General features: G+C 42.3%; 1 protein-coding gene across 1 annotated transcript; it reads left to right on the top strand.

Moving 5' to 3' along the window:
• Nucleotides 1-241: 241 nt before the first annotated feature.
• LOC140553966 (collagen alpha-6(VI) chain) lies at nt 242-25,938 on the top strand. Its single transcript, XM_072676763.1, has 41 exons — nt 242-317; nt 1,578-2,174; nt 2,791-3,363; nt 4,138-4,716; nt 4,796-5,407; nt 5,547-6,116; nt 6,228-6,779; nt 7,860-8,435; nt 8,520-9,107; nt 9,711-10,054; nt 10,329-10,407; nt 11,297-11,433; nt 11,545-11,637; nt 11,746-11,799; nt 11,887-11,958; nt 12,096-12,122; nt 12,242-12,286; nt 12,380-12,433; nt 12,535-12,597; nt 12,806-12,871; nt 13,352-13,405; nt 13,690-13,725; nt 14,926-14,991; nt 15,885-15,947; nt 16,587-16,649; nt 17,168-17,230; nt 18,336-18,386; nt 18,565-18,600; nt 18,757-18,819; nt 19,133-19,195; nt 19,440-19,475; nt 19,837-19,873; nt 20,282-20,293; nt 20,401-20,894; nt 21,619-21,694; nt 21,861-22,520; nt 22,772-23,453; nt 23,611-23,867; nt 24,414-24,584; nt 24,716-24,757; nt 25,519-25,938. The coding sequence occupies exons 1-41, from the start codon at nt 242-244 to the stop codon at nt 25,698-25,700; spliced, it is 8,964 nt and encodes a 2,987-aa protein (XP_072532864.1). The 3' UTR covers nt 25,701-25,938.

Here is a 25,938-nt window from a genome sequence, read left to right as displayed (position 1 = left end):
TAAATATTAATAACAGTAACAGGACACCCTAACAGTAACAGTATGCAGTAATATGTAAATAAACATAAAATAAAAGTGTAACTGTAACTTGTAGAGGTAACAGTACACAGTCACAGTTACACTACCCAGCTTCATTTTCTCTCTGTCTCTTTTTCTATGGGTTCATTCATGTATAAGTAATTGGATGTATTTGGATGTAATTGAATGTCTTGTGTTTCAGGGCAGTAGGATCAGTCCAAAGATGGGAGGGATTCACAGATTACTTGGTGTCTTTGTCATCTCATCATACTTCCTTGTCAGTCATGGTCAGAAAGCTGGTAGGAGAAAACTTCCTTGACTTAATTGAATAACAAGTTGAGATGGAATCACTATATATATATATATATATATATATATATATATACAGTATATCAAATTAGTAATATAGTAATCACCTTTGAAATGAATAAACTATTTAACAAATGTGTCAGGAAATGTTCTTCTTTTCGCATATTAAGATAAATAATATATACATTAATAATTAATCCTTTATTTCAACATATTTAGTCAGAGGATTAAGCAAATTGGTCACTATTTCATATCGTTAATCAAGATCTTGGCACAATACATTATTTTGACATTTGGTAACAATGAAGAAATTATTCTTTCACTTTCCATTTTTTCACTTATTCAGTCATAGTCATATGTTTAGTCACATAAATGTCAGAATATGCCATTATTTCACATATTCAGAAATTTGAAAGTCAGAAAATTGAGTGTCAGAAATATCAGAAGAGACAATAAGCAAACATTTCACATATTTAGTCAGAATCTAAAAAAATTAAGTCAGAATTTCACATATGTAGTAAATAATCTTTATTTTACTTATTAAAACAAGAGTTATGTGATATAATTAATCAGAAAATTCAGAACATAAGCCACATTTTACTTATTGTGAATGTAAGATTTTATTTTACTTAAGTAAAAAAGCAATTATTCAACTTGGCACAATCAACCATTTTGACATTCAGTAAAAACTAAGAAAATAAGCCATTATTTTACATATTCAGTGAGAATATTTAGAAAATAAGCCAAATGTAACTAATTTGTTCAGACAATCGAGACAGCTAGCCATTATTTTACTTATTCAGTTAGAAATTTGAAAAAAATAAGTACTCATTCCACATATTCAGTCAGAAATCTAAGAATTACATTTATTCAGTAAGACTATTCAGAAAATAAGCCAAAGTTCACCTATTTGTTCAGAAAATTGAGTAAGTAAGCTATTCCACATATTTAGTCAGAAAACAGAACAAAGAAGCCGTTATTTCTTTTATTTGGTCAGAGCATTGAAAGCGTTATACATTATCTATTATTTTGACGTATTGTTTTAACATACTGCTGCCAGTAACAAAGAGGTGAAAAGGTGATTTTCGCTCCTCTCTCTGGTGGGAATGGGCTTCCAAATGAATCTATTGGACAATGCTGGGCCAGACTTTTCCATGGTCCATATTAAATGTTATTGCGTTCAAGCCTCTAACATTTACAGACCAGCTGCTCTCTCTCTCTCTTTCACACTCGCTTCCTCTCTCTCCTAGATTGCACACAGGAAGCCATGGCCGATATCGTTTTCTTAGTGGACGGCTCTGCCAGCATCGGCCTGACGAACTTCCAGCAGATCAGGGAATTCCTCTCGTCACTAGTGAAGAACTTTGACATTGCCCCAAATAGGGTCAGGATAGGCCTGGTGCAGTACAGTGACACGCCTCGTACCGAGTTTTCCCTCAACACGTACGAGGAAAAGCAGGAGATTCTCGACTTCATTAGGCACTTGCCCTACAAAACTGGCGGCACCAACACAGGTGAGGGGTTGAAATTCCTACTGAAACATCACTTTGTCGAAGAGGCGGGAAGTCGGGCCAAAAAGGGCGTGCCTCAGATCGCTGTGGTGATCACAGACGGCAACTCTCAGGACGAGGTCGAGCCGTATGCTCAGGAGCTGAGGGAGAAGGGAATCAAATTATTTGCCATTGGGATCAAAGACGCCGATGAGAAGCTGCTGAAGGAGATCGCTACTCTGCCATACAACCAATATGTGTACAGCGTGTCTGACTTCGAAGCCCTGCAGGGCATCTTGCAGAACGTCACTCAGGAGCTGTGCACCACAGTGGAGAGGGAGACCAACTTGGTGCCAGGTAAGGCCAGTGGTTTGAGGAAGGTGATGCAATGGAAGCCCCTGATGCTTGATGTATTCTTTCGGAACAGTGGTTTTCCACCCTGGTTCTGGAGGGGGCCAGGGACCAAGTATCTCATTACCAGTTTCAACACAGAGCTGGATTGGGTGCCCCTTACTGCCTGTACTGCCAGGATGCCCAGTGCAGGATCTTGCAGTGATCAGTGCATCCAGGACAGGTCACTACACTAGAGGGAGCCCTCAAGAGCAGGGGAGCTTGGGAAACTCTAACTTCTGGGGCATTTTGGTACAGTCTGAGGGCTGAGGGTCTGAGGTTCAAGCCACCTCTGAGGTCTGTTTACAGACCTTATCCCTGCCCTACATCTCCCTGCATCTAATCCACCAATCACCAAGCCCTTCCTAAATTGATTTGGATGTGTTGAAGCAGGTAAACAGTCCAGCTGCTCCAGGATCAGGAAGGGGAACCACTGTTTTGGAAGAACTTTAGAGAGCTCAGCTTAGCTCAAGTACTTAAGCACCTAGTTGTTTTAATATTGGCTATGATTCTTGACTCTATGGTTCTATGAACTTTTGCCTAATCAAACTAAGCAAACTAAAACTTTGTCCTTTCCTCCCAGAATGCAGTGAGGTCGCTTCAGCAGATATCGTCCTGCTTGTGGATTCCTCGGACACCATAGGTGAAACCTACTTCAGAGAAATAAAGTACTTTCTCCGTGTATTTGTAGAGGGACTTGACATAAATGTGGCCAGGGTGAGAATTGGACTTGCCCAGTACAGTGACCGACCTTACCAGGAATTCCTCCTGGGTGAGTATGCAGACAAGGCAGATCTGCTGAGGAAGCTGAATAACATCAGGTACCTCAGGGGCAAGGCAAACACTGGCGTTGCCCTGGACTTCATTCGGGAGGACTACTTCAGCCAGGCCAGGAAGAACGTCCCCCATATTGCTGTGGTGATCACGGACGGAGTGTCGAGAGACGCAGTGGAGGAACCTGCACAAAAGCTTCGAATGCAGGGAGTCATCACTTTTGTAGTTAAGACTGGAGAGGCCAATATTGAGCAACTACGTGCCATTGCTAACAGTCCCCAGCAAGAATTCCTGTTTAGCAGTGACAGTTACCAAAAGCTGCAGGAACTGGCTGAGAATCTACGCAGAAAAGTATGCGTCGCTGTTGATAGCCAGTCACGAGGTAAAAAGCAGTTCTTTGGTTAATTGTACGTACTTATCTCATGATGGATCGTGGCCTTGATTCATTTGGTTAATAAAGCACTTGAGGAGTAATCGGGCAGTAATCTGGTTTCTGCTTTGCAGTCATCTTGCATGTTTACGGTGGTAGTAACACCAGGCTCTTTCAGATGGCACTGCACAATGATGATGGGGCTATAAATACCAGCAGGGTGTTTGACGGGACTCATACTATGAGAATACTTGATGCAGTGCTGTGAGTGTCTTGTTGGATGTGTGGAAAATGGGTCACAAAGCAGATGTTAATGATTGGCTAAAAGAAGTGATTACATTTTGGCGTGCAAAAGACCATGGTAGCGGAATCTGCAGGTGTATGGAAGCGTTCGGTCTCACAGGTCTACCAGCAGTGGCAGAAATCCCAGTCTTTAGGAGATTCTCCTCATTCTTGAGCAGCAACGAGACACTCACTGCCTTGTATCAACTATTCTCAAAGTATGAGTCCTGTCACAAACCCTGCAGGGATTTATAGCCCAATCATCCTTGTGCAGCGCCATCTGTAGGAGCCTAAAGTTACTACCACCTTAAACATGCAAAGTGACTCATTTTTGTTCTGGAGATTATTGATATATTTAGTTATTCATATATGATTTTTCTTTGATATTTAATTGGAGACTGATAAAAGACAACTAAGCATAAATATTTAAGTCGGTTGTTTAGAGATATGGCTATTCTAAAAGTTTCTATAGCTCTAAATGTTTTTTTTCTCTTCCTTATTTAGCTGTTTCATTGAAGTTTGCAGACATCTTTTTCCTGGTCGACAGCACAGCATCACGACAAGAGTCTCAGCAAATTAAGAATTTCATAACTAAGCTGGTCAACCAGCTCAACGTAGGGAAGAACACTAACCGTGTTGGCCTGGCGCAGTTCAGCGAGAACGTTGAGGAAGAATTTTTATTGAATACTAACAAGACAAAAAACGAGATTGTGTCGACCATCCGGAATCTGCAACTAAACGTTCCACCTAAAAAGTTGCGCCGAATTGGAAATGCAATTAACCATGCGCGCACGCACTTCTTCAACACTTCAACTGGTAGTCGCATCTCTGAAGGCTTTAAGCAAGTCCTGCTGGTGGCGTCTGCAGGCAGTTCTGACGACGATGTGGTTCAGCCATCCCGTAAAATCAAAAACGAGGGGGTGAACTTGATCACTGTCGGTGTGGGTCGTTCAGACATGGGCGAGCTGAAGGACATCGCCAGTCCCACTCTGAGCTACAAGTTAGATTCGAGAACAATGCCGCAACTGCCACAGCAAGTCAAGGCGGTGATTGAATCCCCAGAGGGGCTCAAGGTCACAGAAGGTAACTGTGTATTTTACAGTTTTTTTGTGTTTATCTCCCATTGAAACAAAGCAACTGACTTGTATGTGTAATTTTGCAGACTGCAGGTCCGCTGAGGTTGGAGACGTTGTGTTTATTGTGGACAAATCTGGCAACATGGGGCCAGAGAACTTTCAGCTTGTACGCAACTTCCTCCAGAATACCATTTCGGGCCTTGACGTGGGCATGGACAAAGTGAGGGTAGCCATCGTCGACTATAGTGATGAACCCAGGGCCGATGTGTATCTGAATACCTTCTCTAACAAGAGCAACATTCTGCAGCATGTAAAGACCCTGTCCTACGGTAGAGGGAAAACAAACACTGGAGAGGCTCTGAAGTATGCCAAGGACAAGGTGTTTACCAAGGAAAGAGGAAGTCGAAGTGATGAAAAAGTTCAGCAGATAGCAGTGGTCGTCACGGACGGGCAGTCCTCAGATGACTTCAGCGTCCCGGCGGCAGAGTTGCGCCGCTCGGGCGTCAATGTTTTCGCTGTGGGCATTAAGAACTTTGACGGCCTGAAGGAGATTGCATCGCATCCGCACGAAAGATTCGTGTTCAGTGTGGGGAACTTCACTAAGCTCAACGCACTGTCAGGCATGCTAACGAAGAGGATCTGTAGAGATATCTCGAGTGTTTTCATACCTCTCTTGAAGAATATCACCATTCAGAAAGGTAGGTTTGTGGCTTCCCTTCTGAGCTGTTCTTAACGTCCTGTTCATTATATGAATGCAATCAACCTATTAGAATTCCTAGTCCACACCTTCTCTGAAGATCTTAGAACTTAGTTACTCTTCTTTTCCCTAAACATCAGGTTGCAAGTTCACAGCTGAAGCGGACATCTACTTCCTGCTTGACGAATCAGGGAGCATCACGTACGACGACTTCGACGACATGAAGGCTTTCATTTTAGAGTTCCTCCACATGTTTCAGATCGGGCCCGATAAGGTGCGCATTGGCGTGGTGAAGTTTGCTGACCGCGCCACCATCGTATTTCGCCTGGACACTTACGCCACCAAACCTGCCGTGGAAAAAGCGGTGAAGGACCTCTTCATGGAGGGAGGTGGCACCAGGACCGATTTGGGACTGGAGGCAATGATCCCTCTCTTTAAGCAGGCTGAGCAAACGCGCAAAGAAAAGGTCCGGGAATTGCTGATCGTGATCACGGACGGCAAATCTGAGCCAGTAGGGACACCGGTGAAGGTTCCTGCGGAAGAACTGAGGAAGCAGAACGTCACCATCTACGCTGTCGGAGTAAAGAACGCAGACACGGCTGAGCTGGAAGATATGTCTGGAAGCCCTAAAAGGACATTTTATGTCCAGAACTATGATGCCCTGAAGCTAATCAAAACCAAAATCCTGAAGGAAATTTGCTCGTTTGAAGGTACGTGTTTGGTGGCGGTTTTCCCTGCACTAGTACGGGAGTAGCCCAACTTACAGGACTCTTACCTCACACCTGTACAATGTCTCGCCTATGTTCTTCCATGTCTTACAGCTTGCAACGATCTTCTGGCCGACGTCGTCTTCCTGATCGACGGCGCAGATGCAGTTGACGCCGCAGATTTTCAGCAGACGAAGGAATTGATCGGCTTTGCCGTGGAAAAACTTCCTATTAGGGAAAACAGGGTGCGGCTAGCAGTCGTTCAGTACAGCACAAACACGAAAGTGGAATTTGATCTGAATGACTTTTATGACAAAGACAGGATACAGAAGAAACTAGTGTCCATTAAGCAGCTCAAAGGCAAAACGTACACGGGCAAGGCGCTTACGGAAGTATGGCAGGCTTTCAATGAATCCAACGGGGGACGTACTAATGTCTTACAGTTCCTAGTAGTCATTACTGACAGCTCGTCCAAAGATAATGTAACGGTACCTGCTACTGCTCTCAGAATGAAGAACGTCAACGTTTTTGCTGTTGGTATGGGACATGCTACAGAATCTGAGCTGCTCTCTATCTCTGATTCCCATGAGAGAACGTACTTGGAAAATCCCTTCAGCACCCTCCAGATCCTGGGCAGTGAGCTGGTCTTCATGATCTGCAACACTGGTAAGTAAGTCAGAGACGTGTTGCGAACATGGCTTAGGAAACAGATCGGATTGGATGGGAAACGGATCACGGATAATCCGCAATGGATCCTTATTAAATAGACGTGAACAGACTGTGTCAATAATGCAAACAAACTGAACATGTCATAATAAAAGTTACTAATCAAACAAACAAATCGTGTCAAAAGTATACTATTAAAAATGTACTAATACAGACATAGTCAAAGTAAAAGTCACTAATCCAACAAACAAATCGTGTCAAAATAAGTCACTAATACAAACAGACCATTTTCAAAATAAAAGTCAATAATACAAACAGGCCATGTCACAATAAAGGTCGCAAATACAAACAAAATCAGGTTGTGTCAAAATAAAAGTCACTAATACAAACAAGCTGTGTCAAAATAAAAGTCACAAATAGAAACAAAAGCAGGCCGTGTCGAAATTAGTCACTAATACAAACATATCGTGTCAAAATAAGTCACTAATACAAACAGACCATTTTCAAAATAAAAGTCACTAATACAAACAGGCCGTGTCAAAATAAAAGTCACAAATGAAAACAAAAACAGGCCGTGTCGAAATAAAAGTCACAAATGGAAACAAAAACAGGCTGTGTCAAAATAAGTCACTAATACAAACAGACTGTGTCAAAATAAGTCACTAATAAAAACAAAAAGAGGCTGTGTCCAAATAAGTCACTAATACAAACAGAGTATCAAAATAAAGTCACTAATACAAGCAAAGCAGTAACACAAAATACTTTTAAACTGTAATAAAAATTGCAGTCTCACATTATTGCTGATCTAAAAAAACAGGTTGTGATCCAACCTGAACAAGAACCTTGACGAAATATATAAAAATCGTGGAATAGCCGGTGTAAATAGTTTGACATGGAAAAAATCTCATGCAAATATTTAGCCTTTTCGTCTTGTTCAGTCATCTTGTGTTCAGTGTGTAATGGCCTTAATGCTGAGATTTCTGTAGGATCTGTTCATTTTCTCTAGCTATCTAATGTAAAGTGTTTTAGGATTTTGTTGCCATTTCACAAAGTTTACCACGACTTCTTATTTCTCTCTAGAGTGCAAAAGACCTGAGCTAGTAGACATAATCTTTCTAGTGGATGGAGCTGGCAGCATTAACAAAGACACTTTCCAGGATATAAAAACCTTCATGGAGACTGTGGTGACCAAGACAGAGGTTGGAGAAAAACGAGTTCGCTTCGGAGTCATCGTCTACGCTGACCGACCTCAATCTGAGTTCACCCTGAACCAGTACTACAGCAAGAATGAGGTTCTGGAGGCCATCTCGAACCTGCGCTCCATTGGAGGCCGCAGAAACACAGCCCAGGCTCTAAAATCTGCACTCTCCTACTTCTCCGCGGCACATGGAGGACGGCGTGCCCAGCACGTTCCTCAAGTCCTGTTCCTAATCACGGAGGGCCCAGTTGCTGACTCTTTCGGTCTGGCAGACTGGCCTGGGAATCTTGCAGTTTCAGAGGTCAACATGTTTGCTATTGGAGTGGCAGGAGCTCGTGAGGCTGAGCTCAGGAGAATCGCAGGAAATGACCAAAGGGCCTTCTATGTGGACAAATACCAAAACCTAGAAACACTGTGCAAACCTATCACTCAGCAACTCTGCAATCTGACTAAACCAGGTAAAACTCTTTAAGGTACAGGACATCTTTTTTGACAATGGATGATTGTTTGTGTTAACCAAGCTGGCATTTGTTTCTTTCCAGTGTGCGAGAAGGAGGTGGCGGACCTAGTCATTTTAATTGATGGGTCAGAATCAGTTAGTCCACCGGATTGGGAAACCCTTAAGACGTCTCTGATCAACCTCGTCAGAAAACTCGAAATCGGCCAGGACAGATGGCGAGTTAGTGTGGCTCAGTTCGGAGATGCAGTCCCGGATCGCTTCTACCTGAACAAATACAACAACTTGGCAGGAGTGGAACGGGGCATACAAGCCATTTCCCAAAGGAAGCAAAGCACAAACACCTGGACCGCCCTGAGGTTTCTGCAAGACTACTTTGAGCCTGAGCATGGGTGCCGCAGGAGTGAGGGAGTTTCTCAGAATTTGCTACTGGTCACTGATGGCAGAGCCAAAGATAAGGAAGATCTGGGTGCTCTAGCTGATCTCAGAGCTTGGAACGTGGAGATATTTGCCATTGGAATTGGTAAAAACATAAACTACCACGGGCTGCTCAAAATAGCAGGCTCAAAAGAGCGAGTCTTCTTCGAGAGCTTTGAGAGCCTTCCACTGAAGACCACGACAGCCAAAGTGCTCCAAGCCATTTGCACCCCGGATGAAATTCGTGATCCACAGGGTGAGTTTAGGTGTAGGCTTACTTTCCCCTAATTGGAGATACCTTCCTAAATGTCTTATTAATATATATTTCATCATATCCTGTGAATAAGGAGTTATTTGTGGCTTTCCTCAAGTATGGAGGCCGCAAAGGAGGCCCTGAGTATTGTCGCGAATGGCAGAGATACCATAGGTCATTGTGGCAAATCCAAAAGACGAACCAAAGGCGTCCTCAGAGGCGTGATGCTACTTGCAGCTTTTTTGGCAGTTCCTTGTTAGCATAGCCTTTAACCCCTGTACATGTTATGAACATGTAGACCATGAAATTCAAACTAAAGTTAAATTATTACTGTAAGTGGGTGGGATATGATCCCAGCAGTGAAATGCATTGCCAGTCCTGAGCTTTGTTATCCTGTGTGAATCAGTTCTATGTTTTACAGATCTACACCACCTCCTCAGGTAAAACTAATCCTATGTAAATAGGGCTTTAGTGAAAGTCCGGGATTGCACATTCTAGGATAACCTTCAGTAAACCCACATTGACTTATATAAAGCACTGGCTTGAATATTTATGCCCTACTGATTGACTGATTGTAATCCATATATCCCTTCTTTTGTTTGCTAGGTTGCTCTATTGACATCGGTATTGGCTTCGATGTATCTCGCAGAACCAGCTCCCAGCCTCTGCTGGGACCCCACACTGAGCCTCTCGTTGCGGCAGCTATCAATCACCTGTCTACGACGGGGGCACTCTGCTGCCTACCTGCAGACAAAATTGAAACCAAGATTGGATTCCGGGTAGTTTCTGGTCAAGATGGAAGGGTTCTAGATGACTTTAACTTTGAAAAGTATGATGAGAATGTGGTCAGAAAGGTTCTGGAATTACGGCCCGCGACTCCCACGGCCTTCAACGCCTTCTTGATAAACTCCTTCAGACAGAAATTCGGTTCCTCGCGGGCTGGAGTGAAGGTGAGGCGGTGCTGTGGATGTCTTCGATGATTTATGGCTTCAGGGAGCTGTTGTTTAGAAGGAGATCTTCAGGAAATTGCTCTTGTTGGTGTTTTTTTTTTACACAAGAAAAAGCCTAAGAAATCCCACTGAAACAGACGTAAATAAAACGGAAAGGGATATGCAAAGGTCAGACGAGGCATGGACCACACAGAGAGCAATCTGAGGTCTCTCGGCTGGAACAGAGCTCATTTACAAACAAATGGATTTTGCTGTTTATCTGTTTGTTCTCCAGGTGGTGATCCTCTTTACGGATGGCTTTGACGATACACTGGAGCATCTAAAGGAGAGCTCAGAAAGACTCCGGCAGAGTGGTATGATGCCTGTCTCCAATTTTAAGATCCTAAATAGCAGATAGGAGCTGGCAATCTGAGTGAATGTACTTTAAATACATTTAGTGGTGTGGTGAAACATTGGAGCTGCCCGGTGTTCACTGGGAAACTGGTTAAGTATACAGTATACACCACTGGAAATGGGAGATGCTGTTGATTGTGGAGGTTCTTGGATTCCTTTTATTCAATTCAGAAATTGATGGATGCTTGTTTCTCCTCCACCTTCACTTCACACCATTTCAGTGATGCCACTGATTCTCATTGCGCCCCAAACCAGCAATGCAGGGGTGAGCAACTGAGGCCGGAGTCCAGCCCAGTTTGCTGATTTTCCTGCTCTAACAGACCTACTAAACCTGGCAATTAACAGGTGAGGTCAATCAGAAGGGCTTGAGCCCTGCAGTACTCCCTAAGGCTCTTCAACTCTTCAAGTCCTCAGAAATGACCTCCAGAACATCTCAAGTTTCAATTAACCCTTCAACAAACCTTGATGACCAACAAGTGCCTAAAGCTGCAATTAACCTTAATGGCGATGCTTGTTTTTTTGCTGGTGTAGCGCCGCTGTACTTCATGGAATTCTGTCTGCAGTGGTTAATAGCGGTCATCAGAGGGCAGTAGCGGGTTGTGGAATTGTATGAGGACCATGGAGAGAAAACTGCATTACACCTACTGTTCCAGTAACAATGATGAATCGCCCAGGTTCTTGCTTGATGTCTATTGGAGAAGTCGGCCCTAGTTCCATCCCCAGTGAAAGCTACAAACGAGAAAATAAGAACTAAGAGCTTCACTGTTGTGGTCAGATGGTCTGGTCTTGTCCATCACCTGTCACTTACAGCCACAAAGCCAACCTAAAAACCCTCTGTCTGTGCTCCAGGGGTCGATGCACTGTTGATTGTGGCCCTGAATGGTAATGTGAAGTACCAGCAGTTGGAGTTTGGGCGAGGTTTTACCTATAATAGGCCCCTATCCATCAACATGCTGAACGTGGGCAGCGCTCTGCTGGAACAGATTGTGAGTCTTATAATTTAGATATTAAATCATTAAAAAAAAGTTTATCAGTGTATCCCCATAAACCCATATCCTCATATCTCATATCCTTTTTTTCCGTTTCTCCACCTGCAGGAGGGAGTGGCTTCAAGAATATGCTGCAACGTGACTTGTTCGTGTAGCGGTCCTTACGGCCCCATGGGGCTCCGTGGAGTCTTGGGGCCAAAGGTTTGACCTATAGATTGGACTATAAAAATAGAAATAAGTCTATTTGTGGGAATCATTGAGAATTTGGATTCGTCTTAAATAAGTAATGGAATTTACTTGGTCACACAGGGCGTCCTAGGACTCAGGGGCCATCCTGGATATCCTGGTGATGAAGGAAGTCCGGTTAGTGAAGTTCCATGTCTGTTTCCTTTTGTTGCTTGTCTTTTCAGAGGTGTTACGTTACATTAACCATGAGTCTTGTCGCCACAGGGAAGAAGAGGATCTCCAGGCCTTAATGGGACTCAAGGACACCAGGGCTGCCCTGGAAAAAGAGGTCTCAAGGTAGCTCACAATTTACAAATGAGGGTCTTCCAACCTGTGTACTATGTACTATTACCCTACATCAGCTTGCTGAGGGCCTTGGTTAAGATTTGGGTTCTGCTGGCCCTCATTAACACACCCTTTCATGTCTTCTACAGGGATCGTTAGGCTACAATGGAAATCGGGTGAGTAGCACCGGACTGAATTGACTGTTCGTTAATGAGTCAGTTGAACTCTCGCTAGATCGTTTGACCTGAGACTTGTGTTCTTGTCATTTCTTGACAATCTAACATGTGTCTGATAGGGAGAAGATGGAGAGGTCGGCCTGGATGGTGTGGATGGTGAACAGGTGTGTCTCCTTCGGCGTTGCAGTTTTTTTATCTTGCTTCGTACTGTTAAGTTCTTACACTGATTCTCTGCCTGATGCCTCATTTCTTAACAGGGTGTCTACGGCATCGTTGGAGCAGCGGGACCAAAGGGAGAACTGGGGCGCCCAGTAAATACAAATTAGGCTTCCCAGTTTATGATTTTGGATCATAATGGTAACCAATCATCATTCATACAGGTACTTCCTTCTGGCCTTGTGTGTGTTTGCAGGGTGTCAAGGGGGTCCGAGGGACTCCTGGGCCTAAAGGAGGCCGTGGCGCCAAAGGAGATGCTGTGAGTTATTTATTAATTAATTAATCTATGTATTTTGTTGACGTGCATTTAGAATGGCATGCAAAAGTTTGGACACCCCTGCTCAAAATGTCTGAAACTGTGAATGGTTAAGTGAGCTCCAAAAGAGCACTGATCATGCAGGGTACCCAAACTTTTGCTGCAGGGCTTTTTAATTTATCTATTTTTTTTTCCTGCTGTTTTTTTACAGGGAACGCCAGGGGTGGACAGCAGTGTGCCAGGTCCAAAGGGGGAGAGGGGATATATAGGCCATGCAGTGAGTGTTTGGATTTCTCTTCCGCTTCCATTGGTCAATTTATTAAGAAACGTTTGTGTAATGTAAAGATTGCATCTGTCCAAAAGTATTCAGACAGCCCTTTTGCTTATATGCTTATATAATCTCCATAGAAAGCACTAAGCAATAGGATGCCATGCTCTGGAGCAGCCGTGAGCACATGAGCCTGAGGTCACCCAACGCAGAGCATGGGTTAGAGAGGCATAAACCCCCCCAGTATTAGACTTTTCTGGGATGATGGTGCTCCATCCAATACCTCAGAGATACTTTGCCATGGCAGAACATCAGCACCTGATCTTACTGATGCTCTTCTGAGGCCGGTTTCAGTCAAATCCTTCTCACAGCAATGTTCCAACATCTAAAGGACAAGTAGGGGCTACTCATGTTTCAGTCCTTAAATGAACAAGTGCATCACACTTCCTACAATGTCTCTTAAGTTTGAGGTCATTGTTCCTTCTTCAGGGTGACCAGGGTCCAGGAGGACCTCCAGGGAGACGAGGAGAGCCTGGAGAGCCTGTGAGTGTTTCAGCCTCCCCCCCACGTCATCAGCTTTTCTCGTTTATCTTCAGAGTGGCTTCTTCACTAATGTACTGGTGTTTAGTTTAAGCTTAACAGTGCTCGTCTCTCCTCTGGGGGAAAGTTTTGGCACCGTCCCGTTGTCTGAGTCACGCCTTGTTAGAGTTGACGCGCCTTGTCATCGGCTAAGCATGCGCCTGAGTCAAATGTTTGGAGTGGACGGATACAGTTTGCCAGAAAGGAGAGTTTTTCTTTTAGTGATGTCTCTCTTTACTGTTTCACAGGGCTTTCCTGGGAGGAAGGGACCAGAAGGTCTTCCGGTAATGAAGTATTAGCACTCACTGAGGGGGTTTAATGCTTTAAATGAGGCACAATTGCACTGGATTAAACTACTGAGCAGAGTGTAGGGAATCAATAATAATAATATTTCATAATAGAAATAAATATAACATAATTTTAAAAAGAGATAAAAAAATCTAAAATGAAATTGTATAATAAAAAGTAACTATTTAAAATATAGTTAAATGTATTTAATAACACACATATAATATTTATTATATTTTTAAAACATGTATTATGTTTTTTAGTTTATATATATATTTTTATTTGACATTTTTAAAATTTGGAATTTTATTTCATCTCCATAATTAAACTGTAAATAAATTATACAGAAATAATATAAATAGTATACTATAAATCAATTAAACTGATGCAACTTTATGCTTCACTTTTCAAATGTAAAATATAATTGTATTAATAAATCATTGTAAATTAAGTGGAATTTAAATTTCTTAAACAAAGTAAGAGGTACAGTCCAAAGGTCAGTATTAGTGCGGTCAAAAGCCTTAACGCTCACAATTCATCTGCAGATTTTAATGCATTCCTTTTTTCCCAAATATAAAACTGTACCAAGTTTGGTCCCAACTTTTTCCCATGAATCACTCTCCTTACAGAGCCTAAAATAAGTATTACCAGTTTTATATAGAGATGTAAACACGGCTTAACTTCTGTTGAGTTTAGAAGGTAAATTACTTTATAATTATTTATTTATGCTGAAATATGGATTAAATCTCATAACTAACTGCCTCTCTCTCCGAGCTCACTTAGTCCATCCATTTATCTCTTAAAGAAGTTGTCGAAGCATTTATATTTACCATTAAACACTAAACTGAGATTGGATAAAATGTAAAATTACATAAAAAAAGCAAAAATCTCAAAAGCCATTTACTGCTTTACTACAAGTTACTTTTTAAAGTCTTTTCTTTAAAACGAACTGTGTGAAGCTTACCCTGCAGGGAATCATGCTATTATCTTTTGCAGTGTGATACAGAATATCGGAAATTATTAGCCCATTTAGCCCAACTTTTAGCCTAAAATTGTCCAAATATAGGGCCATCAGCCTGATATCCTAATAATAAGAAAAACTGGCAATAACAATGAAAAACAAAGAATCCACTGATGTTCTGGTCAAACTGTGTTGTATTTGGGTGTAAAAAGCTCAGAATTTTTTTTTCTTCTAGGGTTTAACCTCCACACTAAAAGGAGAGCCAGGGCCAGAGGGTCCTCCCGGGTATTCAGGTTTGCGAGTAAGGACTCCCACACACATAATTAGTGATAAACACACACAGGGTTTCATGCACTGCAGTAGATCTGTTATTATTTCCTCCTCACACTAAAACAGACCACTACTGTATACTTCCACAAATGGAGCCCTGGTCTGAGAACTGCAGCCCACCCACACAGCCCACTATCCCAGGAACATGAGCTGAAATACTAGTGAGTGTGTGACGGTGTGTTTGATAGACAACAGATATCCTGTGGTTCAAATTTCACACTGATATTGTGATCAGACAGCCGTTCCTTCATTCCTCCCTGGATTATGTAGAGAAAAAGCACATTATCGCCGACCTGCAAAAGCCTTTTATCTCCATTTTTGCATTTTTGTCTGTTCTCCACGTAGTGTCAACTTTTAACTCGGAGTAAAATCTTTTTACTTTTTAAAATCTTTCCTTTGACAGTTAAGAGGGTTTTTTCTTTGTCCTGTAAAGTTTTGGTTGTTTTGGAGATACAAGGCTTTTGCATGACAGTGATGGTATACAGCTCTATAATTCTAAGGATGCGTTCGCATTACCCTGGTTGAAATGGCTGAGATTCTGAATTGATTTACTTACCAAAAATGTGGCGAGTGGTCCTGATTCAGATACCCGTCCGATTCCTGATCATGTAACCTCAATGAGACCCCCAGCACCTCAACTCCCTCAACTTTACTTCAACCCAATTTGCATGTCTAGTAATGAACAGCTGGGCGCTGTTTGGTTCAGCTCATAACTTCACCATGATGTTTGCAATTCGGCTAAATCTCAAAGGGCTCCCTACTCCCTATGTAGGGCACTTATTTATTTATTTATTTATTTATTTATTTATTTATTTATTTATTTATAACAAAAGGAATATAAGCTGTTTTTTTTTGTCTCTTTAGGGCCCCGCAGGTCGTAATGGAATGAAAGGTGAGAAAGGTGATCAAGGTCTACCTGGAGTTCAGGTATGTTCTGTAATGGTCTTTAACAATTACATTTATCATCATCATCATCATATAATTAGACTTTAATCACATGGATGATTACATTTTGCGAGGTTATTTGCATATCATTTCATTTTTTAAAATATATTATTATTATTATTATTAAAGGTAAAGGTGCATATAGGTGCGTATTTGTCACTGGTGGTGAACACACACACACACACACACACTAGTGAACTAGGGCAGCACACACACACCCAGAGCAGTGGGCAGCCATCTCCAGCGCCCGGCGAGCGGAGAGGGTGAAGGGGCCCAACAGGGCCCAACAGGGCCCAACAGTGGCAGTGAAGGGCCTTGCTCAAGGGCCCAACAGGGCCCAACAGTGGCAGCTTGCCAAGCTGAGCCCGGGTATCGAACCCACAACTCTGTTATCAATAGCCAGGCGCTCTAACCGCTGAGCCACCACTACCCCATAATTATTATTATTAGAGGACACGACTAGAAGATGAGGTAGAAACAGATCCTACAGTGCCTCAGAATTCAGCAGTTAACATGGTATCCCAACAGTACAGTTAAAAAAAACAGTACAGTTAAAAAAAACTGTACATAAATAGAGGCAGATCTTCATGATGGGGGCTAAAATCACCCGTCTTTCCTCAGGGGCTGTACGGTCCAGTTGGAAGTGAAGGAGCCAAAGGAAATCCAGGAGTCAGAGGACCATCAGTATGTGATGCACTCTCACTGTTTTTGCATGTTCAGGACATTTATATTTAACCTGTGGTTATATTTGATCATATCATCAACTATCAGAACCCACAGAACATGCCCATGTGGGGCCAGTGTGGGCAGCCCAACTGGGAACCAGAAGGTTCTGTCCATGGGTTCCAGGTTTGCCCCGCATATGGATGCCCACCAGGGTCAGCGATGGGTTAAGTGTGGGCCCCATTTGGGTTACTGTACACTGCCATTGTGGCCTAGGTGGGACCCATGTGAGATTAAGGTAGGCTGTAATGATGGGGCCTATTTGAAAAGCCTGACTGGGTCTCACGAACAACACATGTAGCCCACCTGGAGCCCACCTGGAGCCCACGTTGGGGGGGAGCATTTAAAAAAATGCTATTAACTTGGCTTCAATGGAAGTCAATGTAAAAAACAATGGAGCATTTCTATTGGTCCATTTATCATGCAATTTGAAGAACAGCAGGTGAAAAGCAGGTGATCTCCGTGTGCATTCTCTTCAGGGTCAGCCTGGAGAGATCGGTGATAAAGGTGACACTGGACCAGAGGGTTTCAGAGGAATACCGGTCAGTACATCCCCATATATCCCTTCAGTTTGCTTATATTTGAGGTTAATGGTAAAAGGCTTTGTGTAACTGAATATATACTAACTGTAAACCTCTAGAGATTAAAGGGAGATGGTGGAACAACCTTACGGTGGGTATGAGTACATTTAAGAAAGGGAAAGAACGATGACTGCAGGTCTGATTATAATTTGTACGACACATACACAATTCGTAATACTTAATTGAACAAAAATAAATCTAAAGTAAGAATAAGTATTCATATTTGGACCTGTCAGACATACAGAATACAGTTCAAAGTGATTTACAGAAGGTTTAAAGACAAAAAAGGTAGGATATTATAGTACATAAATTTAATTAAAAAATAAATGAAAAACGTATTAAAACACATGAAAAGGTTTAGATATTTTATAACTGAAAATGTAATTAAATGAAAATGAAATGAAAATTGAAATGTAAATGTATTAATAACAGCAAAATAAGGTGACCATTATAATTAGCATTAATGATCTTTGCGGCTGAATTACCTGACAGTCCTTTAATCATTGTGCTCCCCAGAGAGTTCAACTGTGGTTCGATAAAATGCATCAAATGACTTCACAATTGAGTAACCTGTATAAAATAAAAATATGTAAATTAAATCCCAAAACTCACATCATGATAACCTAAAAAAACTCTATAAATATGCAATAATAGTTTATTATATTATTATATTATAGTTTATAATAATAATAATAATAATAATAATAATAATTATTATACTATTATTAAACAAGAAATTATAAAAAGATTATAAATATTTGAAGCAGCATTTTATTCTTTTTATACATGATTAATTTTTTAAATGTTTTATTTATTCATTATTTAAATGATTACATTTAAAATATATATATTTAAATAAATAAAAAATATTTACATTTAAAATCACGTGATCATCATGTTTTAGTAAATTGTATAAAAAGCAGGTTTTCTCAGGCTGATCTTTAGCCAATACTGTATAGTTTTTAACACGTGCTGATGTGATGATATGAAATGATTGATTCTTCATGACCACTTTACACAGTATGGCAAACAAGTAAGCATGAGTTGACTTTTTTTCTTAAAACAGGGTCACACAGGTGCTGATGGGTTTGGACCTCCAGGCCGTAAAGGACTCAAAGTACAGTGACTGTTTCTGTTCTTTATTTCTGTGGTTGACGGTTGTTTAAAACAGTATTCGTAGTTGTTTTGAGACGTGATGCTCTCATGTGTCAGAGAGTTAGGTGTCTGCTTTAACGCTTTTATATAAATCAGTGTGTTTAGTTTGCATTTACAGACTGAACTGTGTCCTCCTGCAGGGAAATCCAGGCTTCCCTGGTTATCCAGGTTTGGTGGTAAGTTTTCCTCAGTCCGAGTCTACCCTCATTTCTGTAGGCATTATTTAGATGCACCGTATAACACACATAGTTTTAATTACGACTCTGTCGTATGCATCTTAATGATAACTCTTAATAATAATTATTTAAACAAATCCTTCAACGTAATTCTAGGGTGAAGATGGCACTAAAGGATCTAGTGGAGTAACGGGACACAAAGGACAACAAGGAATGCCGGTAAGGTCTCATTACTCATTAATGAATACATTTATTATTATTATTATTATTATTATTATTATTATTATTTTAGTCAAACTTCTGTTTGATTGTAGATTCACATCACTGATTTATTAAATAATAATTTTGAGGTTTTAATTTTTTTTATTTTCTTTTAATCATTATCGCTTATAGGAAAACACATTGAATAACTGTGTTAGTATTTTTTGTACATTTAAATTATTTTAAATATAAAATATTTGCAATGTTTCTAATATAAATGGTGTTATATTTATTTAAGTGGTCTATAGTATTGGTTATTTTACCTGTATAGGGAACCAGAGGCTTGCAGGGACATCCCGGGGATCCTGGGGAGAGAGGACCGGTCGGACACAGGGTTAGTATTTTCTATTTTACTGTAAAAATGATGTTAAGAGCCAATAATGAATGGTCTAAAAATAGCCTAAGTGGGGCCAGGGCTGAATCATGTGTATCTATAATACACAGTGTTGTGTTTCTACTACTTTCACTGTTTTAATATGTATTAAAACTAATTAATTATAATTGAATTACTAATTAGTCTAATAACTAATTTGATTATGTTGGTTAAATGTAGTACTACATGTATTCTGTCTCCTCAGGGCCCTAAAGGAATATCAGGAACCAGCTCAAAAACTGTAGGTTTTTACATTTAATCTTTAAATACACTTTTTTGTTTTTTTGTATTTTGCATTATCCATCCATCCATTCATCCTTTAGTTTGACCATCCTCCAGATGACTAGTCCCCACTGAGTCAAAGCATCCTCACAGCCTGATGCTGCCACCACCATGTTTCACTGTTGGGACGGTGATTGTTAAAGAATGGGCGGCGTTAGGATGGCGCCCCACGTCACATTTTGATTGGCGTGACATGTCTTGTGAAATGATTGCTGTGGTGTTGGTTGGTGCATTAAGCTGTATGGGTGGGTGTATGACAGGTAGAACCTTAGGGTTTTTGTTTAATGTTCATTAATGCTTAGTTCTGCTTTTGTTTGTAGGAATGTGAGCTGGTAAATTATGTACGTGAAAACTGTGGTAAGACGATTCCTTTTCTGTCCACATTTATTGACTATTTTTTGGCCAAATGTTTGTGGACCCCCCTTTTAATTCAGCTACTTGCACCCATTTCTGACACAGATTTGCAAATGCACACACACAGCTTGTCTAGTCCATGTTGAGAAGTATTGCCAATAGCTTAGGACTCTCTGGAGCAGATGAACTACATGAATTATGCCAGGCGTGGGCTAGAGAGGTATAAAGCCCCCAGCATGGTGTAGCACCCTGTGGAGCAGGCTGAAATGATGGTGGTGCTCCATCCAATCCAATGCAAGGTGCTATACCTATCTGTTGTGGCTGAAATAGGGGTCCTCATACTTTTGGCCTTGTAGTCAAGCCTGTGTTTCATTGGATCTCTAATTCTGATGTCTTCTGATATCTCAACAGCTTGCTGTGTAGGTAAGACCTGTCTTCTTCTGGGACCAGATGCTCTCACTTATCTATTGTTGTATTATTGCAACGCTGCCTCATCTTGCATTGATTTTGTCTTAATCTGATACCTCCAGGTCACACCAAGTGTCCAGTGTACCCCACTGAACTGGTCATCGCTCTGGATACATCTGCTGATGTAACCCCTCAGGTTTTTGACAGGATGCGCTCAGTAGCCCTCTCCCTATTGGAGGACTTGACCATCACTGAGACGAACTGTCCTGCAGGAGCTCGGGTCTCGGTGGTTTCCTTCAGCAGCGAGACCAGTTACCTCATCCGTTTCTCAGACTACCATCAGAAGAAGCTGCTGCTGGAGGCGGTGAAAGCTCTATCCCTGCAGAACAGCGGAAACCGACGCAACATCGGTCAGGCCATGCGCTTTGTGGCTCAGAACGTCTTTAAACGCGTCCGGGATGGGAAGCTGGTCAGGAAGGTGGCGGTGTTCCTCACGAATGGGCCGTCGGAGGACGCCTCCGCCATTAACACTGCCATGTTGGAGTTCAAGGCTTTAGACATCCATCTGGGAGTTATCGCTTTCAGCGATGTTCCAGATATTGAACGGGCCATCCAGGTAGTACAGGGGAACCTGTCCTTTTTTGATGTTTCTTTTCCTTTTTAGCCCGCTTTTCCACTGACTTTGTGCTTCATGCCCAAGCAGAGCCTAACATTGACACTCCTACCTTCCAATATACCAACTCTAGGGCAAATAGGCCCCCTAATCAGTGTGTGACTGCTTCACTTTGGGACACTTTGATGGACCAGCAAGATCCCGAGTCTCAATATATGTCCTAGATGACATGCCCATGTGGGACCTGTATGGTCAGCCCAACTGGGAAGCAGGAAGTTTTGTCCACAGGTTCCTTATTGGCTCCACATATGGATGCCCACCAGGGTCATTGATGAGACCAGAAGGGGTTAAACGTGGGTCCCATCTAGGTTGTACCCTGCATAATGGGGCCTAGATGGGACCCTATGTGAGATTAGGGTGGGCTGCAATGACTAGGCACATTTGGGAAGGCCCACTTGCTACCAGTAACTATACGTGTACAGTCCCACTTAGAGCCCATGCCCACCTGGAAGCCATCTAGCCCAAGCTCCACCCATTTGAGCCCCCCATGACCATGCTGGCTGATTGTAGCACTGGAAATGTGCACCAATTTTTTTTAGGAGTGGGCTAAAATGGACAAGAACCTTCTAGGAAGATCCTTGAGAAGGTGTTGATGTTGTTCAGAAAAAGAAAGAGAAAGGGGACACTACTTTTCGTCCAATGAGCTTGTCTGTTTGTTGCTTCTCAGGCAGATGAAACCAGGAGCTTCATGATTTCTGACGCCCAAAGACACAGCCGGATTAAAGAATGTGTCATCTGTTTCGGTAAATTATCCTGCACATAAATAGGAGAGCGCTTGCTTTAGAACAAATTTAAGAATCAACTGACCAATGATGGTTGAGGTAGAGGGAAGTGGACAAACTGCATGACAGTAGATGGGCTACTTTCTGTAGATGCACACAATTTCATATAGCTTTTTTCTGACCACAGATCGCTGCAACCCAGACCAGTCATGTGGCATCATCCTAAACCCTCCACCTGAGGAGGTGGATGTGGACCTGACTATAATGATGGATGCGTCATACGACCTTCAGGCTGATCAGTACTCAGGCATGAAGGAACTGTTGGTCTCCCTGGTGGACGAAGTGGACGTGAGCTCTGAACCCACAATAGAAGATGGAAAGGCCCGGATTGCTGTCTACCAGCAGAGCTCCAGCTACTCCAACTTCAGTGTCCAGGAAGTATTCGGCCTCGATACGTTCACTGACCGCGGCATGATGAAGAGATACATTTCTGAAGACATGCAGCAAGCCGGCGGGTCATCCCGTCTTGACTTCGCTTTGGAGTGGATGGTAAACAACGTTATCATGGAGGCAGAAGCACCCAGGAAGAAGCGAATGGTGCTGGCGTTTCTCGGTGAGGACTCCGGGTACTTGGACAAAGAAGAGCTGGACTATGTCTCTAAGCTGTGCGAATGCCAAGATGTGGTGCTGTTCACTCTGACAGTGGGAGAGAAGTTCAGCTGGGATCAGGCTGATGAACTCACCACTGCCCCGCTGGTGCAGCATTTGGTGCATCTGGGACGACTAGGGTGGAGAGAACTGAAGTATGCCCAGCGTTTCCTCAGAGCCTTCCTTCGCATGTTAACCAGTAAGAAATGTTTTTAACTTTCTACCTTACGTTTCAAAATTTGGGTAAATTTCAATGTTCAATTTACTGGCAGTTTATAGAAGTTTGTGAAGATTAGATCACAGTTTTTCAAATATGAGGCTTCTTGCTGATGGCAAATGAGGCACATTTAATGCAAGTGCCTCAATGGATGAATCGTCTTGGGAGATCGGTAAGGCTCGTACTTTTTTTGTATCTGGCCTACAAAGGTTCTTTTATTCATCTGTTTGCAGGAGATTTCTTCCCCAAGCCATCATCCCAAAATAGTGAGTGTGACACTTTTGAACCCAGACCTTTTGAAGGCCTTGGTCCTGTTCAAGTTCCTGAAAGACCATTTGAGGGTCTTGGTCCTGTTCAAATACCAGAAAGACCATTTGAGGGTCTTGGTCCTGTTCAAGTTCCTGAAAAACCATTTGAGGGTCTTGGTCCTGTTCAAGTTCCTGAAAAACCATTTGAGGGTCTTGGTCCTGTTCAAGTTCCTGAAAAACCATTTGAGGGTCTTGGTCCAGTTCAGGTACCAGAGAGCCCATTTGAGGGCCTTGGTCCTGTAATTCTACCAGGAAGACCAGATGAAGACCTCGGTCCTGTTATTCAACCAGAAAGACCAGATGAGGGCCTTGGACCAGTTCAATTACCAGGAAGACCAGATGAAGGCCTTGGTCCTGTTCGACTACCAGAAAGACAAGATGAGGGCCTTGGACCGGTTCAACTACCAGAAAGACCAGATGAGGGCCTTGGACCGGTTCAACTACCAGGAAGACCAGATGAGGGCCTTGGACCTGTTCAACTACCAGGAAAACCAGATGAGGGCCTTGGACCGGTTCAACTACCAGAAAGACCAGATGAGGGCCTTGGACCGGTTCGACTCCCTGAAAATCCATTTGAGGGCCTTGGTCCTGTTCATCTACCAGAAGGGTAACACAGCCCAAAATAGACTTTTATTTGACCGCACATCAAGAACATCGAGAGCATGCATTGACTTGGCAATAATAATAATAATAATAATAATAATAGTAATAATAATGTTAATACATAAATAATGTTTCTCCAAAATGTGTTTTCTGTCTGTCAGTGTTGACCTATTCACCATTCCTCTGGCCACCATTGCTCCAACTCCGGAGACTGAGGAATTATCCACCGAGTCCTTAGCTGATGCTTTTACACTGGAGCCACATTTGGAAATGTCCACTGATGTAGATCAGGATGTTTACCTGAATGACCACACAAAGCCAAACTCAGAAACTGCAGAAATGGAACGCAGACAGGAGGAAGAACAGGGAGGACAGAAAGAAGTCGGGGAGCACCAAAGTGGGCCAGATAAATCTAAAGGTACATAAATGAGAGTCTACACCTGCACGTTGTAGTCTGATTAATTTGGACTCGTTTTCAAAATTCTAAGTTGGTCAGGCCTTTCTGGGGAGGAGCAAGAAAGTCAATACAGGAAGAAATACAGGTCCTGTGTTATAGACTAGTGCAGGTTTCGGTGCAGTTTAACATGGAGCAATGGCAGAGACACCCTCTTTTCAGAGCTGTCCTAATTCAGATCACGTTCTCGCCACAAGCGAACTCCAGAGTGGCTCCAGTTTTCTCTTGGATTTCGAAACGCGCCAAGGTTGACAATGAACCTCTTTAGTCCGATTTTCACAGACTAAAAAGTGGCGGTGTGAAAATGCCCTTTAGAGATCAAATCTCTTGGGGTGCCCAGTCTTTAACTTTATGCCTTTAGATGGTCAATTCATTGTCTACTCATCTAACTAACTGCCATCTATTAAGATCTCGGTTAACGGTTTCTCACTACACTAATTAAACCCTTTGAGTTGCTAAATAGAATTCCACCACTGCATGAAGCTGACTGGGTGTTTGGTTGTCTTTCAGCTCACTGTTTACTCGAAAGGGACATGGGCACCGTGTGCACGAATTACGAGCCGAGGTGGTTTTATGACCGACACAATGGAAAATGCACCCACTTCTGGTACGGCGGCTGTGATGGGAACAGCAATCGCTTCCTTACAGAGGCTGAGTGCTTTGAGACGTGTGGAGGACTGGGTAAGTCAGCCGAGAACGCTATAGGCCTTGGCTCTGTATGCAAGTGCTTTAATTTAATGAGTTCACACCTGATTTTTAGATTAAACTGATAATATAAAATACTGAGATCATTTCTCCATTCACTTCTGCAGATATTGAAAGTCTTCTGAAGGATATGCCACCAACACCTGACGGTAACACCCCCACACACATGGACAAAGACTCAAAATAAGACCGTTTCTTGCTTTAAGCAGTAAATGTTAGCACTTGGGCCCTTGAAGCCCTTAAAGAGCAGTGTCACTCCATGATTCTGATCTGCTAAGGGTAGAGAGTGAAACTCGAAAGGTTCCCAGCAGAAGAAGTTTCCAGTTTTCTAGTGAATCCTTCTGTGGATTTGCCAGACCACCTAGTTGGCTGGGCCTAGAAGAGGCAATTTCACTTACTGACTATCTGACAGACTGACTGACTGACTGACTGACTGATGAGACGAGACTTCCATCATCCCAGAGAACACAGTTTTTCCACTGCTTTATAGCCCTCTATAGCCCACACCTGGCATTAGGCAGCATGGTGCCAATAGGTTCACATAGTTTATCTGCTCCTGAGAGTCCTATTCTATTGACAATACTTCTCTACAAGGCCTACCAAGCTGTGTGTCTGTGTGCATTTGTACAACTGTGTAGATGAGTGCTTTTATTAGAAAGGGTGTCCGCAAACATTTGGACAGTATTTTAGAAACAGCTAGACACAGTAAATTTATTTAAATTAAAAAATATATATTTTTTACACACACACTAGTGATCAAACACACACAGTAAGCGTGAGCACACATGCCCGGTGCTGTGGGAAGCTATAACTGACTGACTGACGAGACTTAGCTTAGCTTTCAGATTTTTCCACTTAGAAAGTGGAAGCTTCACATTTAGTGTCGTGTTTGTCGTTTCTCTCTGAACAGATGTTTGCCAGCTTGCTCAAGACCTGGGGAAATGCTATGACTTTGTTTTGAAATGGCATTTTGACTCATCCAAGAAAGAGTGCACCCGGTTCTGGTACGGAGGATGCGGGGGCAACGGCAACAGGTTCAACACTCAAGAGGAGTGTGAGGCTCGCTGTCTGAGAGTTGCGAACAGACTCTGAGAAGATAAGAGAAGATCGTCCATAAAAAATCAAACCAAAGAATCTGTTGTTTTGTAGTTAATTAAACAGGTAATTATAAATGGATTTCCCTTCAGCGTTATTTTAAAAAGTTGGCTACCTTTGATTACCGCTCTGATAACTGTAAGTAACTAAGCCACGAAATCACTGAAGAACCTTCTCTTCTATTAATCACTGTCACAGGAATTTGATTGGCTGGATTTATAAAATAGTGTTATAG

The sequence above is a fragment of the Salminus brasiliensis genome, chromosome 4, assembly GCF_030463535.1.
Source record: "Salminus brasiliensis chromosome 4, fSalBra1.hap2, whole genome shotgun sequence".
NCBI classification, from domain to species: Eukaryota; Metazoa; Chordata; class Actinopteri; order Characiformes; family Bryconidae; genus Salminus; species Salminus brasiliensis.
This window is presented reverse-complemented; position numbering and strand designations above follow the sequence as displayed.

Bases quoted from the DNA above. Each gene is read 5' to 3' on its own strand.
- LOC140553966 (XM_072676763.1), top strand. From the start codon at position 242: ATGGGAGGGATTCACAGATTACTTGGTGTCTTTGTCATCTCATCATAC. The intron at 2,175-2,790 runs GTAAGGCCAGTG...CTTTCCTCCCAG, and splicing joins GGAGACCAACTTGGTGCCAG to AATGCAGTGAGGTCGCTTCA. The intron at 19,196-19,439 runs GTTAGTATTTTC...CTGTCTCCTCAG, and splicing joins GAGGACCGGTCGGACACAGG to GGCCCTAAAGGAATATCAGG.